At 34.3% G+C, this 14,080-nt stretch overlaps 1 protein-coding gene across 13 annotated transcripts in view; it reads right to left on the bottom strand.

Moving 5' to 3' along the window:
* The window catches only part of ACAP2 (ArfGAP with coiled-coil, ankyrin repeat and PH domains 2), a 151,290-nt gene that overhangs the window by 46,177 nt on the left and 91,033 nt on the right, over positions 1-14,080 (bottom strand). For all 13 annotated transcript variants that reach the window (XM_045502542.1, XM_045502535.1, XM_045502533.1 and 10 more), the window contains 4 exons: positions 13,438-13,496; positions 12,102-12,285; positions 8,024-8,068; positions 4,214-4,309 (listed from right to left, as the gene is read on the bottom strand). In XM_045502542.1, the coding sequence (XP_045358498.1) occupies positions 4,214-4,309; positions 8,024-8,068; positions 12,102-12,285; positions 13,438-13,496 (384 nt within the window). The remainder of the gene's footprint in view (positions 1-4,213; positions 4,310-8,023; positions 8,069-12,101; positions 12,286-13,437; positions 13,497-14,080) is intronic.

The raw sequence follows: 14,080 nt of genomic DNA, 5'->3' as shown, positions 1-14,080 counted from the left end.
CTACTCTCGCAGAGGTAACAAATAACCTTCTTGCTGCTAGACACAATAGCCCTAGGTTTACTGGACCTTTTTTCCAATATTTGTACTGACAACCACCCCCTCCTTTTAGAGATGTTCTTTACTTGGCCTGTGCTACCACCATCTCCTGGGTTCCCACATCCTCTCTCATCTATGTTCTCATGGAGCTCTCATACTTAACTATCCCTTAAAAATATGCCATTCTTGGGGCACCTGGGTGGCTCAGTCAATTAGGCATCCAACTTTGGCTCAGGTCATGATCTCATCGTTCGTGGGTTCAAGCCTCATGTCGGGCTCTGTGCTGACAGCTCAGAACCTGGAGCCTACTTCAGATTCTATGTCTCCCTCTCTCTCTGCCCCTGCCCAGCTTGCACTGTCTCTTTATCTCTCTCAAAAATAAATTAAGACATAAAAAATAAAATAAAATAAATATGTCATTCTTAGGGCCCTGTTTGAAGCCAGATTCTCTTTTCACTCTATACTAGCAGCCCTTGACCGTAACATCTTTAAGCATACTGTTCTAGCACTTACATTTTTCAAAACTATCTTTTGAAATACAAAAAGGATTTTGAGATACTTATTAACTCTCCTTGGGTCAATTCACCCACTATTGTGGTTACAATTAGCAATTATATGCTACTGACTCCTTTAATCTATGTTTTGGTGTTTTGCTTTGTTTTGTTTTGTTTTTTTATGAGCTCCAGATATATTCACTTAGATGTCCTATCCTCAAAATTCAACACATTTAAACCTCAACTCATCATGTCCCTCTACCTTCAAATTGGCTATATCTTAAATATCCCTCAAGTCTATTTATTTCTATTACTACATGTTCCTAGTTCCAGATGCAGTCATCTCATAAGTGAATTATAAAAAGAAAATCCTAACTGACCACCTCCAACCAGGCTATATTTTCCACTAGACTCCATATAGACACCAAAGCTACATGAAAACTCATGTGAGAACTGAGAGGGGGAAACAGCAAAACTGAAATTAATAAATGTCTAAAATATATAATTATTTAAACTATTCGACTGCAATCCAACTTAATTTTTTTATAAATTATATTTCATGTAGGATGAGGGTGCAACATAAAATTTGACAGAATGTGGGAAGTACCTAGCCTAGGAAACTCTTGCCTTTCTCCCAAGTCTGGGTTACATGTTCCATCTGTATGTTCCTATAACTCTTTCATCCTTTGCTATGTATAGAGACAGCTAGCTGTTTCCCAATAACCATTCTCTCTTTCTTTCTTAATACAACCCCCAAATTCTAGTAGGTCACATGATTATCTGGCATTAAATCTGTATCCCCCATCTTTCCTTGCAGCTAGTGTGACATTAGGATGTACACAGAAGTGACCTCTACAATTTCCAGGAGATATTCATAAAAAGAGAGAATGCATCTTTCTTTCTCCTCTTCTCTTTCCCGTTAGCTAGAATGTAGGTATGGTGACTAAAGCTTGATCAGCCACTTTGAACCATGAGATAGGATCAAAAAATATAATAAGCCTGCATCCCTGCAAATCAAGCGACCACCATACCAGGACTCTGACTTGACATAGGAGAAATAATACCCCATGCTGTTGAAGCTACCATTATTTTCAGGCTTCTAACACATGCAAACAAGCCTAGTCTCAATGTATATTCCTAGACAGGGCACTTAGCACAAAAAGTAATAATTGTCTGGTGACATGTTGGTTTCCTCCAATAGATTAAGTTCTACTTAAGTCTACTTAGAGTCAGGGAACAGTATGGCAACTCATGGCATATGCTCTGCATACCATCCCAACACACACACACACACACACACACACACACACACTGTATTTACTTTTGGTCCATGAATGCAATTCAAGTTATGCTCTTACCTTTTCCTCATTTCCCTAAATTCTATTTTTCATCCTTAACCCCCTGTCCTCAAAAGGTAATATGAACCTATGGCGGGGGGGGGAATCACCTAAAAATTGGTACTAATGAATCCAGAAAGCTCACCAATCAACAAAAAAGAATGTCCCAAAACAAATTAATATAAAGTTCTGCTCAGTTATCAAAAATAATTTGAATACAATGAAATTTCTATATAATACTGTTATACATATATGCAATTCACACATGTGTATGTATAAAATGAAAAAGTTCCCAAGAGTTCCTTAATCTTAAGATTCTAAAAATTTTATTATTCAAAGTAGCAAAATATACATTTTTTGCAAAATAAAAAAGGAGCTCTAACTTCAAATGAAAAATCAGTAGGATTTTTTAATTATCCAAATGTAAAATATGAAAAATAAACTCAGCCACATACACTATGAAACACTTTGTTTTTCAATTTTCTTTTCAACACCCTCATATACTATCTGTAACACTTTTTAAAAATTTTTTTATGTTTCTTTTTTTTTTTGAGAGAAAGAGAGAGAGTGAGAGAGAGAGAGAGAGGAAGGGAGGGACAGAGAGAGAAAGAAGGAGAGAGAAATCCCAAGCAGGTTCCACATTGTCAGCACAGAGCCCAATGTGGTGTTCGAACCCACGAACCATGAGATGACCTGAGACATAACCAACTGAGCCACCCAGGTGCCCCAATAGCATAGTTTTAACTTTAATCTTATTTTTGGTTATACACATTTAACCCACACATAAATCATCTGTAGCATCAAACCTCTTTATTAAATAAATGTCATATTTCCCAAAATGCTAAATTTCTTTAAAAGTACAGATCTCAGAGCAAAGGCATCAAAAGAAAAGAAAAAAGAAAAAAAAAGTGGGACTTCATCAAACCAAAAAACTTCTGCAAAGGAAACTATCAACAAAATGAAAAGACAACCTACTGAATGGCAAAATATATTTGCAAATCATATATCTGATATAAATGTCCAAGATATATAAAGAATCCATACAACGCAATAGCAAAAAGACAAACACTCTGATTTAAAAATGGGCAGAGGATCTGAGGGGACATTTCTCCAAAGGAGACATACAGATGGCCAAAAGGTATATGAAAAGGTGCTCAACATCACTAACCATCACAAAAATGCTAATCAAAACCACAACAAGATATCACCTCATGCCTGTCAAAATGGCTGTCATCAAAAAGGCAAGAAATAAAAAGTGTTGATAAGGATGAAGAGAAAAGTGTACTGCTGGTGGGAATATAAACTGGTGCAGCCACTATGGAAAACAGTATGGAGGTTCCTCAAAAAATTAAAAGCGGAACTATCATATGCAGAAGAAGCAATGCCTCTTCTGGATATGTACCCAAAGTAAACAAAGACACTAATTTGAAAAAATATCTGCATCACTATGTTCGCCACAGCATTATTTACAATAGCCAAGACATGGAAACCCCCTAAGTGTCGATCAATAGAAGAATAAGGGAAATGTGGTGTATATATACACAAGGGAATACTATTCAGCCATTTTTTTAAAAAAAGGAAATTTTGCCATTTGCAACAACATAGATGGACCTTGAGGGCATTATGCTAAGTGAAGTAAGTCAACAGAGAAAGATAAATACCACATGATCCTACTTATATATGAATCTAAAAAAAAAAAAACAAAACTCACAAGATATAACAGACTGGCAGAGGTTGGGGAGGGGGCCGAGTAGACAAAATGGGTGAATGGGGTCAAAAGGTAGTCCTGGAAATGTAATGTACAACATGGTGACTATAGTTAACACTACTGTATTGTGTGTTGAAAGCTGCTTAAGAGTAATCTAAAAGTTCTGATCACAAGAAAAAAAAATTGTAACTAACTGGAGTTATAGATGTTAACTAGACTTTTGAGATGGTCATTTGACCTGTATGTATATGTATATGTATACACACACACACACACACACACACACACACACACACCTCAAATTATTTTATACAGCTGAAACTAATGCAATACTGTATGTCAATTACATCTCAATTAAAAAAAAAAATACACAGATATCAGGGGTGCCTGGGTGGCTCAGTCAGTTGAGCGTCCAACTTCGGCACAGATCATGATCTTATTCTTTCTGAGCTCGAGCCCCAGGTCAGGTTTGCTGCTGTCAGGGCAGAGCCTGCTTTGGATCCTCTGTCCTCCTCTCTCTGCTCCTCCCCAACTCTCATGTACACACGCGCTCTCTCTCTCTCAAAAATAATAAACGTTTTTTAAAAATACAAGTATCAATGTATAATACAGAATCAAGCAATACAGTACAATATTACCTGTGCACCAAGATCCTTCATGTAGGGCCCAAGTTCACTGAATAGATCATATCCTTGATGGAAGAAGGCCAAATGGGCATACATAAAAGATAACATCTAATAAAAGAAAAAAAAGATTAGCATTTTAAAATCAATTCTTAGATAAATACTCTGAATTTTTTTAAAAATCTTGATCTTATCTAATGTTTAAAAATTATTCCTTTAGAGCCCAAAATATCAAACCTATTTAAAATTGAAATTGGGTCATTTTTCTTAAGAGTATTTCAGAAATATATGTGAAGTGAGAATAAATTTTATTTAAAAGAAATCTCCAAGTGGTTTAAAAATTTAACAATGCCCCAAATTTTAGTTGTTTAGATTATATCCAGATGATCAAGATTCATATAGTAATAATTTAAAGAATCAAGTATTCAATACTTTCACCATCTTCCCAGGTGCATTATAAAATATCTACGTGCCTTTCAACCAAACTCACTGGCAAAACTTTAAATTGCAAATAAAACATTAAAAGATTAGAATGGGAAATATGAAGCTCTCAAAATAAAACAATCACACTTTATAACCTCCTAGGATCACTAAGCACAACCCAAAGCAGGGAATGCTAATTTTTTTTCTCAAGATACTTAAAGGAGTCAACAGACGTTGCCAATATGGAGGTTTCTGAATATTCATTCCCAATATACAAATATGTTGCTAATGGGTTAAGATTTTTTCCAGGTTTTCCTATATTTTACCTATTTGTGAAAGAAAAATCATCTTTATTTTCATTTATTGTTTTTATATGGGAAGAAATTTAATTCAATCACAATACTGAAAGAATCCTTCAAGCATCCCTCAATGTTAGCAAGATGAGGCATCTATTTAATTTTCTGAAACCTAAAATAGGTCATAAGGTCTTTAACATTCAAGAATGCTTCAAAAGAATTTTTTTTTTAAGAGAAAAGTCAATTAAATAAAACAAACACAAAAGGACAAAGCTCAATAAAAGATTATTCTGGAATTAGGTAACAGTAGTTGTGCAACTTTATGAATATAATAAAAAACAATTATATAAAAAAGAGGGTGAAAGATTAATAGCTACAACTACATAAAACATGCCTACACAGCAAAACACATAAGCCTATTGAAAGATTAGTGATAAAACTAGAAAAATACAATGGCAAAGGGTAAATAGTCTTAAAATATAAGACATGTTACAAATCAGTATGAAAAAGATGAACACTCCAACAACAACAACAAAAGAGAAAACATAAGAGGCCAAAAAATATACAGAAAAAAATTCAAACTCATACACATTTAATACAAACTCATTTGTAGTAAAGAAATGCAAAACCGAACAATGACATGACATTTTCTATCTACCAAATTATAGGTAGAGTGGAAGAAACTAATACCCAGTGTTAGTAATATAGTTCACTTTCACACACTACTAGTGGAAATGTTGTGTAAGTCTTAAAAGTTAACATTATTTTTTAAAAGTTTTAATAAATGCTTAAACCCTTTGACTCTTAGCCAAATCTCTTGTCATAATATATCCTAAGGAAATTACGATAATAAGTCATATTGTTTATCAGAATGACCACTAGAATGTTTTTAAAGTCAAAAACATGGAAATTACTTTAAAATCCATTAATGGATAAAATTAATTTATGGCATATTCAAGATCAGCAAACTATGACCTCCAAACTATATCCAGCCCCATCATATGTTCTTGGATGGCCTATGAGCTAATGTGGTATTTACATTTATTAATGGTTGAAAGAAAATGAAAAGATGGCATGAAATTCATTACAGGTGAAAATTGTATGAAATTCAAATTTCCATGTCTATAAGAAAAATGTTTTATTAAAACACAGCCATTCTATTCATTTACATATTATCTATGGCTGCTTTGTCTCTCTCTCTCTCTCTCTCTATTTCAGAGAACACACCACAGGGGAGAGGGTTTGGGGGGGGGGGTGGGGAGAGGGAGAGGGAGAGAGGGAGAGGGAGAGGGAGAGAGAGAGAGAGAGAGAGAGAGAGAGAGAGAGAGAGAGAGAGAGAATCTTAAGCAGACTCCACACTCAGCATGGAGGGCTCGATCCCAAGACCCTGGGATCATGACCTGAGCCAAAATCAAGAGTCGAACACTCAACTGACTGAGCCACCCTGGCGCCCTTATGGTTACTTTCTCATTACAGCATACAGTTAAGTAATTACAACACAGACCACATGGCCCACAAGACCTAACATAGTCACTACTTGGCCCTTCACAAAAAAAGGTTGCCTACCCCTAATATATCCACATGGTAGAATTCTATTTCGCCACAAAAGTCATCGTTAAATAAAAAATATTTAATGACCCCTGATGACTTTAGTGTTACTACTGAGAAAAGAAAGTTACAAAACACATGTAGCAATGATTCTTATTTTGTTTAAAAAAAAATTAAAAGCCATTTTGGGGGCGCCTAGGTGGTGGCTCAGCCAGTTGAGCATCCGACTTCAGCTCAGGTCATGGTCTCACAGTTCATGAGTTCAGGCCCCGCATCAGGCTCTGTGTTAACAGCTCAGAGCCTGGAGTCTGCTTCAGATTCTGTATATCTCTCTCTCTCCCACTCCCCTGCTCATGCTCTGCCTCTCTCTGTCTCTCAAAAGTAAGTAAATGTTGGGGCGCCTGGGTGGCTCAGTCGGTTAAGCTGCCGACTTTGGCTCAGGTCATGATCTCACGGTCCGTGAGTTCGAGCCCTGCATCAGGCTCTGTGCTGACAGCTCAGAGCCTAGAGCCTGTTTTGGATTCTGTGTCTCCCTCTCTCTGACCCTCCCCCGTTCATGCTCTGTCTCTCTCTGTCTCAAAAATAAATAAACGTTAAAAAAAAATTTTTTTTTTAAATAAGTAAATGTTTAAAAAAAATTTTTTTTAATTAAAAGCCATTTTAGAATATACATATACACATTCACATACATACATGCACACAGAAAGAGAGGAAAAAAGATACAGATATATGCCAAGATAATAACAGTGGTTCTCCCTTAGTAGAAGATTTATAAGTATTTTAATTCTTTTCTTCATACATTTCAGTTTTCAATTTTCTACAATTAACATACATTACTCTCAGTCTGGAAAAGGAAGTGGAAGTAAAGAGCAAGTACAATGTACTTACCTGTAAGCACTATCATAAATATAGAATTTAGGAAAAAGCTTGGTGGGGACAAGGATCAAAGCAATTTAAGTATACCCTTTCAGGGGAAAAGAAAAATAAAACACTTCAGTGAACAAAGAGAGGAAAAATTATTTCTAAGATTCTCGAAATATGAAAAAGTTCAATGCCATACCACTACCACCCCCTGCCCACTTCCTTGATAACTTTAAGACCAAAAATGGTCACATAAAAAAAAAAAAATCACTTTCTCTATGGGTATAGTGGCTCAGGGAAAAAAAATTATTCTCAAATTTCATCCCATTTATTTTCCAACTGCACTCCAAAGAACAAACCAAAAGGCTGATACATCATCAATAATCCTAAGGAAAAATTCTCTAAATGATACTATTTATGCATGCCCTGAATCTGAAATATTTAAACATCTACACTAAGGAGCTCGTAGTGTGTTAATAGAGGAGATACACATAAATAACTAGAACGTGAAGGAGACAAAAAAGTGGTTAAGTGGCATATGAGAAATACAAAAAGATCTGTAAAGATAAATTATGAACCTGGAATAAATATATTTACATATATATACACACAAACATATGATGCTGCTTAAATGCTTACATATGTGCATTCAGATCATACCAAAATATTTAAAATATCATTTCAATAAATATCTTACTGATTTTAGGATTTCTGATCTTCGTTTTGATTGAAGGACATTAATCTGAGGGAAAATACAGTTGGTTAATCACCCAGTTTTTACTTTAAAAACTAATCTACAGTGCAATATTGTAAAATTTGCTTATTCTGAAGTTTAATACTTTTCCAGAAAAGTAAATAAAAACAAAGTTCAAGGTATTTACCCTTTGACCTGCGTTTTGCAAAAACAGTTAAGACAAACATACCAATGAAACTGTCATCCATTTCAGTTCAAAGAAAAACTGGTCATGCTTAAGCCATAAATACTGTAATGATAAAACTATCACTTTGATAGACCTTTGAATTTCTCAGAATTCCATCTTTTCCCCGTCCTCCTCATCTAACTGTCCATCCAGACCCTTCAACATGTATCTGTAATACAAATCCTCACTACTTTTACCACCACTACCAACCATCATCCTATCTTTTCTAGACTGTTGCAATGGCCTATGAACTAGGCTCTCTATACTTGACTCTCTACAATCCATTCTCCACACAGCAAGCAGAGTGATCTTTTCAAAATATAAATAAGATTATGCTATGTCCAACGTAAAACCTTCCAACTTCCTTCTATCACCTAAGTGGCCCTTTGTGATGATTGCCTCTCTAACCTAGCTTTCTACTACTTTCCCCTTTCTGTGCTCCAACTACAATCCAAAACTACTTCCATCTCAACACCTTCAAACTAGCTGTTCTGTCTTCATGTCATGATTTTCTGCCCAGACACAAGGATACCTCTTACTAATCAGGCCCAGCTTAAATACTATCTCCTCAAAAACGTCCAAGGTAGGCCCTATATACTAGAGTTGGTATACTCTCTAGTATACCAACCTATTTATTTTCTTCACAGCATTCATAACTACCTTATATTTTCTTATTTACCTATGTCTTACTCCCAGCTGCATTCCCCAAGTAGTACGTAGTGAGGACTCAATAAATATTTGTTAAATAAATTAATGGACCTTAAATATTTTAAGTAGACTAAACTTACTAAAAGACCAGTAAATTATGAAAGTTACCTTTATAGTATCTCTCCCAACTCCAGAAAATTCTTAACAAGTATTTTATTTTTATCTGTTACATATCAGCTTAATGAAATTAAATGTTTATACAAAAAAAGAATCATTCATTTTTTGCTATTATTGTCAAAAGATTTACAGAATATCTTCCTTTTTAATATGTTCTTCTGCCTGTTGTCTTATAAGATAATTTTAAAGCACTGATCGCAAAACAAAACCACACCAAGAAAAATCCAAATAACTACACTTAACTAACCACTAATTTCCTTTGTATGTGTTTCAAGGCCCATTCAGTTTTGAGAACTAAAATATTAACTTTCAAATGCTCTAAGTAAAAACAGGGGCTGCAGATAACCTATTATTCAAACTTTGAAAAATACCAAACAGAAGTGCCTCTCTTCTATGTATTTTTTTCTGTTTGGCAACAAAAAACAGCATTTACTTGAAAAAAAAAAAAGTAAAATCACGTATTTAAGGAAGCTAAAGCATGACAAACTTTATAAATTTGGATATTTATTACTTACTATGCCCTAAAATCGCCACTTAGGCCATATAATTAAATGGCACAACAGTTCTCATAAGAAAAATCAAATAATGCAATAGCTATAGAGGAAGCAGGGGTCCTAATGTGAAACTATTTGGATGAACACCACAGAAAATGGAAAATTTATTTTCCAACCACTGGACTAGAGGGAAGGAACACAACCTAGGAATAAAAGACACAGAAATAAATAATTACAATAAATGCAAGTAAGTGCTCTAACAGCAATGTGCATGACAATATTATGGCAGCACAGTGGAAGCAGAGGCAAGAATGATTCATTTTGCCTGGACAGGTTTGAGTAACTGACCACAGAACAGAGAATAAACAAGTAATGGAGCATGTAAAAGCAATGCAAGCAAGACCAGTTTTATGAGAACATCTTAATAGTCTAGATAAGAAATAATAAAGTGCTACAGCAAGGGTCAGAAAGAACAGACTTAAGAGATTCAGAGAACTTTATAAGGCAGTTTTGGCTGTTAGGTATAGCAGATGAGAATGAGAATATCTGGTGTAACAACTCTCCACAGGAACTTCTAGGATTGAGCAAAAGGGTGTCGCCATTCAAGTTAGGTAAGGGCAAAAAGACGCCATCTGGAAGAAGACGGTTTTCAGCTGTGAATACAAAAAGAAAGAGGGGTGTCTGAGAAAAATAAATTTTGTCATCTGTACTTAGTGGTAATTCAAGCAAAGAGCATGAGATTGTCAGGAAAATCAAAAGGTCAGAAAAGAACAGAACCAAAGATGTAAACCTGAAAAAGAGGCTGAAAAGGTAGGCAAAGGAGAGAAGCTCAACATGGAAACTGAAAAGCAACAGAAGCTGGGAAGATGACCTAAAGTTATTTGAAATAAATTAAGACAAAAGTATATTTCAAGAAAGAGTGTGGTCTACCATTTCAGTGAAACGCGAGAGTCAAGTTGGTTAAAAATTAAATTCTATCTAATGAGTAAGACCTTAGCATGAGCCATTTCAGTGGAATCGGATAGGAAGACAGTATTCGTATTACTGCAGAAGTGGGGTGAATGTGAGGTAGGTAATGGGAAATAGGAAATTACAGACCATGCCATTCTAGAGACTTTCATTAATAAACAGAATTCACTTCATTTTTTAAAATGTAACTTCCCACTTACTGAATAGAAAATTTTAAAAAATCTTACTCTTTTTCTACTGTTTTGCAAAGTTATCTAAGGAGGGTTTTTTTAATGTTTTACTTTGAAAGAGTGTAAGTGCAAGGGGGGGAAGAGGAGGGGTAGAGAGAAAGAGGGACAGATGATCTAAAGCAGGCTCCGTGCTGACATCAGAAAGCTGGATGTAAGGCTTCAAACCACAAATGGAGAGATCATGACCTGAGCTGAAGTCGGACACTCAACTGACCGGGCCACCTAGGCACCCCATCTAAGTAGTTTTTAAGCACTAATTTGTATATGGTTACTTATGTATTTTTTAAAGAAATGCCCTGTGATCACTATTAAGTCAACAATCTCTGAGGACTCTATTGCTGTTTTGTAAAAGGAGATTTAGACAAAATAATCCCCTAAGCTTTAGAGCTTTCAACTCATGATACATGGGAAAATATCAAGTACATGTGAAACAATGTATATGTGCCTTCACTTTTCACATCTCTTGAATCCCTTTGGAGACCTATCAAATCCAAATAGATTTCAATTATACATTGGACCAGAAGATCACCAGGCAACTTACCAAACACTGATCTCTAGTTTTAAAAAACACCACATTTTGGGGGCGCCTGGGTGGCTCAGTCGGTTGAGCATCTGACTTCGGCTCAGGTCATGATCTCACAGCTCGTGAGTCCGAGCCCCGCATCAGGCTTTGTGCTGACAGCTCAGAGCCTGGAACCTGTTTCAGATTCTGTCTCCCTCTCTCTCTGCTCCTAACCCACTCACATTCTGTCTCTGTCTCTCTCAAAAATAAATAACCATTAAAAAAATTTTTTAAACACCATATTTTTTCTCATATTTACATTATGGTAAATATGAGAACAGTGTTTCTAGAAATATTTTTCATTTGACAACATAGTAAGCCTTAGTACTTCTAGGAGTCTACTCTAAAGAAATAATCAGAAATGTGGCAAAAGATTTATATACAAAGATGTTATTATTATTTATAATTATTGAAAGCTACATTTTCACTATTTCCAGTAAAAACTGGCAACACTATATCTGATCATCAGATACTAACTAAATTGACACTGTAATTCCACAGAATAAAATATTGCAATTAAAAATGCTTTTTACAACATTTAAAAATGAGAGAAGTATCACGTTAAGTGAAAAGGTGAAGAAATCCAAACCAAAGGTGCACACATGTACACACATAAATATATGCACAGAGATATACAGACAAGTGAAAAGTTTTCACAAAAGATCATGGTTTGATTTTAAACTCAAAGAAACATTATTAATTGTTCTTTCAATGCCATCATTCAAAAGTAAGGACGTGTTTAGTAAGCGTTTTTGAAAACACATAATAAATATACCTGAAGTACGTAGTCGAGGGCTATATGTCGAAAACATTTTCTTGTTGCTGTCAAAATGTTTGTGGCTTCCTCAACTTCGTGCTGTTTGTTTCTTTGTACTTGAGCATTTTTTACTAATGCATTTTCTTTTTCTTCACTGACTTTTTCAAATTGCTTTTTGGCATCTTTGAATTTTCTAAGATCTCTAAAAAATAAAAATAGTGAAACTTTCATAAATCCAATTATGGGTGGTCTGCAAACCACACTTTAAGAAATATCATTCATTTCTTGTTGAGGGAAATTACTGGGTCAAGGGCATGAATATATTCTTAAAACACACACTGATACAATCCTTTGTAAAACAACTGTGTACCCGTAAAGAGTAATAGTTTCCATTCAGTATTCCAAAAATCCAAAACCCTTGATTAATGATCTTAGATAAATACATGATATCCCTTCATTTTTTTCTACCAGAGAACTAGGCAAAATGTCTTGAAGACAAATAATTTAAAAATGATAATAAAGTGTATGTGAAAAAGGCTGTAAACTCTTTGTTAAGAAGCCATAAATTTTCATGTATACATTCTATAAGGACATTCTGAACATCAGTCTATTATTTGCAAAGAATCTGCAAGACGTCACTAACGAAACAATAAATCCCAACCTACTAAATGGCAGTGCACTATGTCCATGAGATCTGCCACTATCTGCAGCTTATAACATCTGCCATTTATCCTGAATACTATATCACAACCAACGTTATCTGTAATTTTATATATTCTCAGTCAGGAATTAAAAGAGAAAAACTGATTAATGTGGGAAAGGAAAATGTTCCTATCTAGAAAATTTGGATGTCTTTTATTTCTAGTTTCATTTTATTTCACATATAGAATGGGATGAATGTGACATAAAAGGCTCACATGTGGCAAAAAACATGCACTTTCCTGACTCATTTTCATATATTCCATTATCTTCTCTTCAAAAAAAATACCATATTAGACAAAGGAAAACTTAGTCTCAACTATAATAACTAATAGCATTTCAATCACTTTTGGGGTCTGCTTTGATTTTGAAAGGCCATTAAATTATTTCTTTTATTTTTTCATCTTTAACAATCCTAGTTATGTATCCTCAATATAAATTTCATAATATAAATGATTCACTGAAAGGCATAAAGTCTGATTCCTTTACAGAGTAACTCAGGAAAAAATGCAATATATATTTCACAAAGCAAAAAAGCAAACAAAAACTCCAAAATTTTCAATAAATCATGGTCCATAAAATTCCTCTCAAAAGATACCAACTCCCAGATGTGATCATTCACTGGTTACTTTTCTTTTCACTGTAATTGACTTACTCTTTAACAAAGTTCTGAAGCTGTGCTTTAATTGATCTCTGAGTTTGGTCAAATAGGATCTAAAAGATAAAATGTAACATTAAACAATTAGAAAAGTAAACAAAAAAATAATTTTCACGTAGATTGGTAAATAATACATCTTTCCACTATTACTCCAATTCTAATAACACCTATATTTCTTATTGAAGACCAACTAAAAAAGTAAGGATTTAAAAAAGAAACTGAAACTGATTTTTAAGCCAGTTTCATCTAAAAAATAAAATTATTTTTATTTACAGAGAAAATCACATCTGCATTAACATTTAAATACAATGTTGAAATAATAGAGTGATTTATTTCCTTGATTTTAATTCAAGCTTTGACAAATAACCTAAAAAGTAATATGAAGTCTACTTTATTTACTACAGGAATTTCTTACTTTAACATATCAAAACATACTAAGTAAAAACAACTCCAGAACTGCTTCATATCATCTTAGTTAGAGGTTATTCAACAGGGAAAATGTAGGGATTTCAATGTTTTACATTCTTAATTCAAGTAAACATTATATGGTCCTTTGGGTTCAATGATTGCTAAGATTAGAGACAAGAATAAAATTTTACTCCTCGTGACAATATTTTGCCCCATTTAAATGATACCACAT

The sequence above is a fragment of the Leopardus geoffroyi genome, chromosome C2 (genome assembly GCF_018350155.1).
Source record: "Leopardus geoffroyi isolate Oge1 chromosome C2, O.geoffroyi_Oge1_pat1.0, whole genome shotgun sequence".
NCBI classification, from domain to species: Eukaryota; Metazoa; Chordata; class Mammalia; order Carnivora; family Felidae; genus Leopardus; species Leopardus geoffroyi.
The sequence above is the reverse complement of the archived record's forward strand: the minus strand, read 5'-3'. Positions and strand labels throughout refer to the sequence as shown.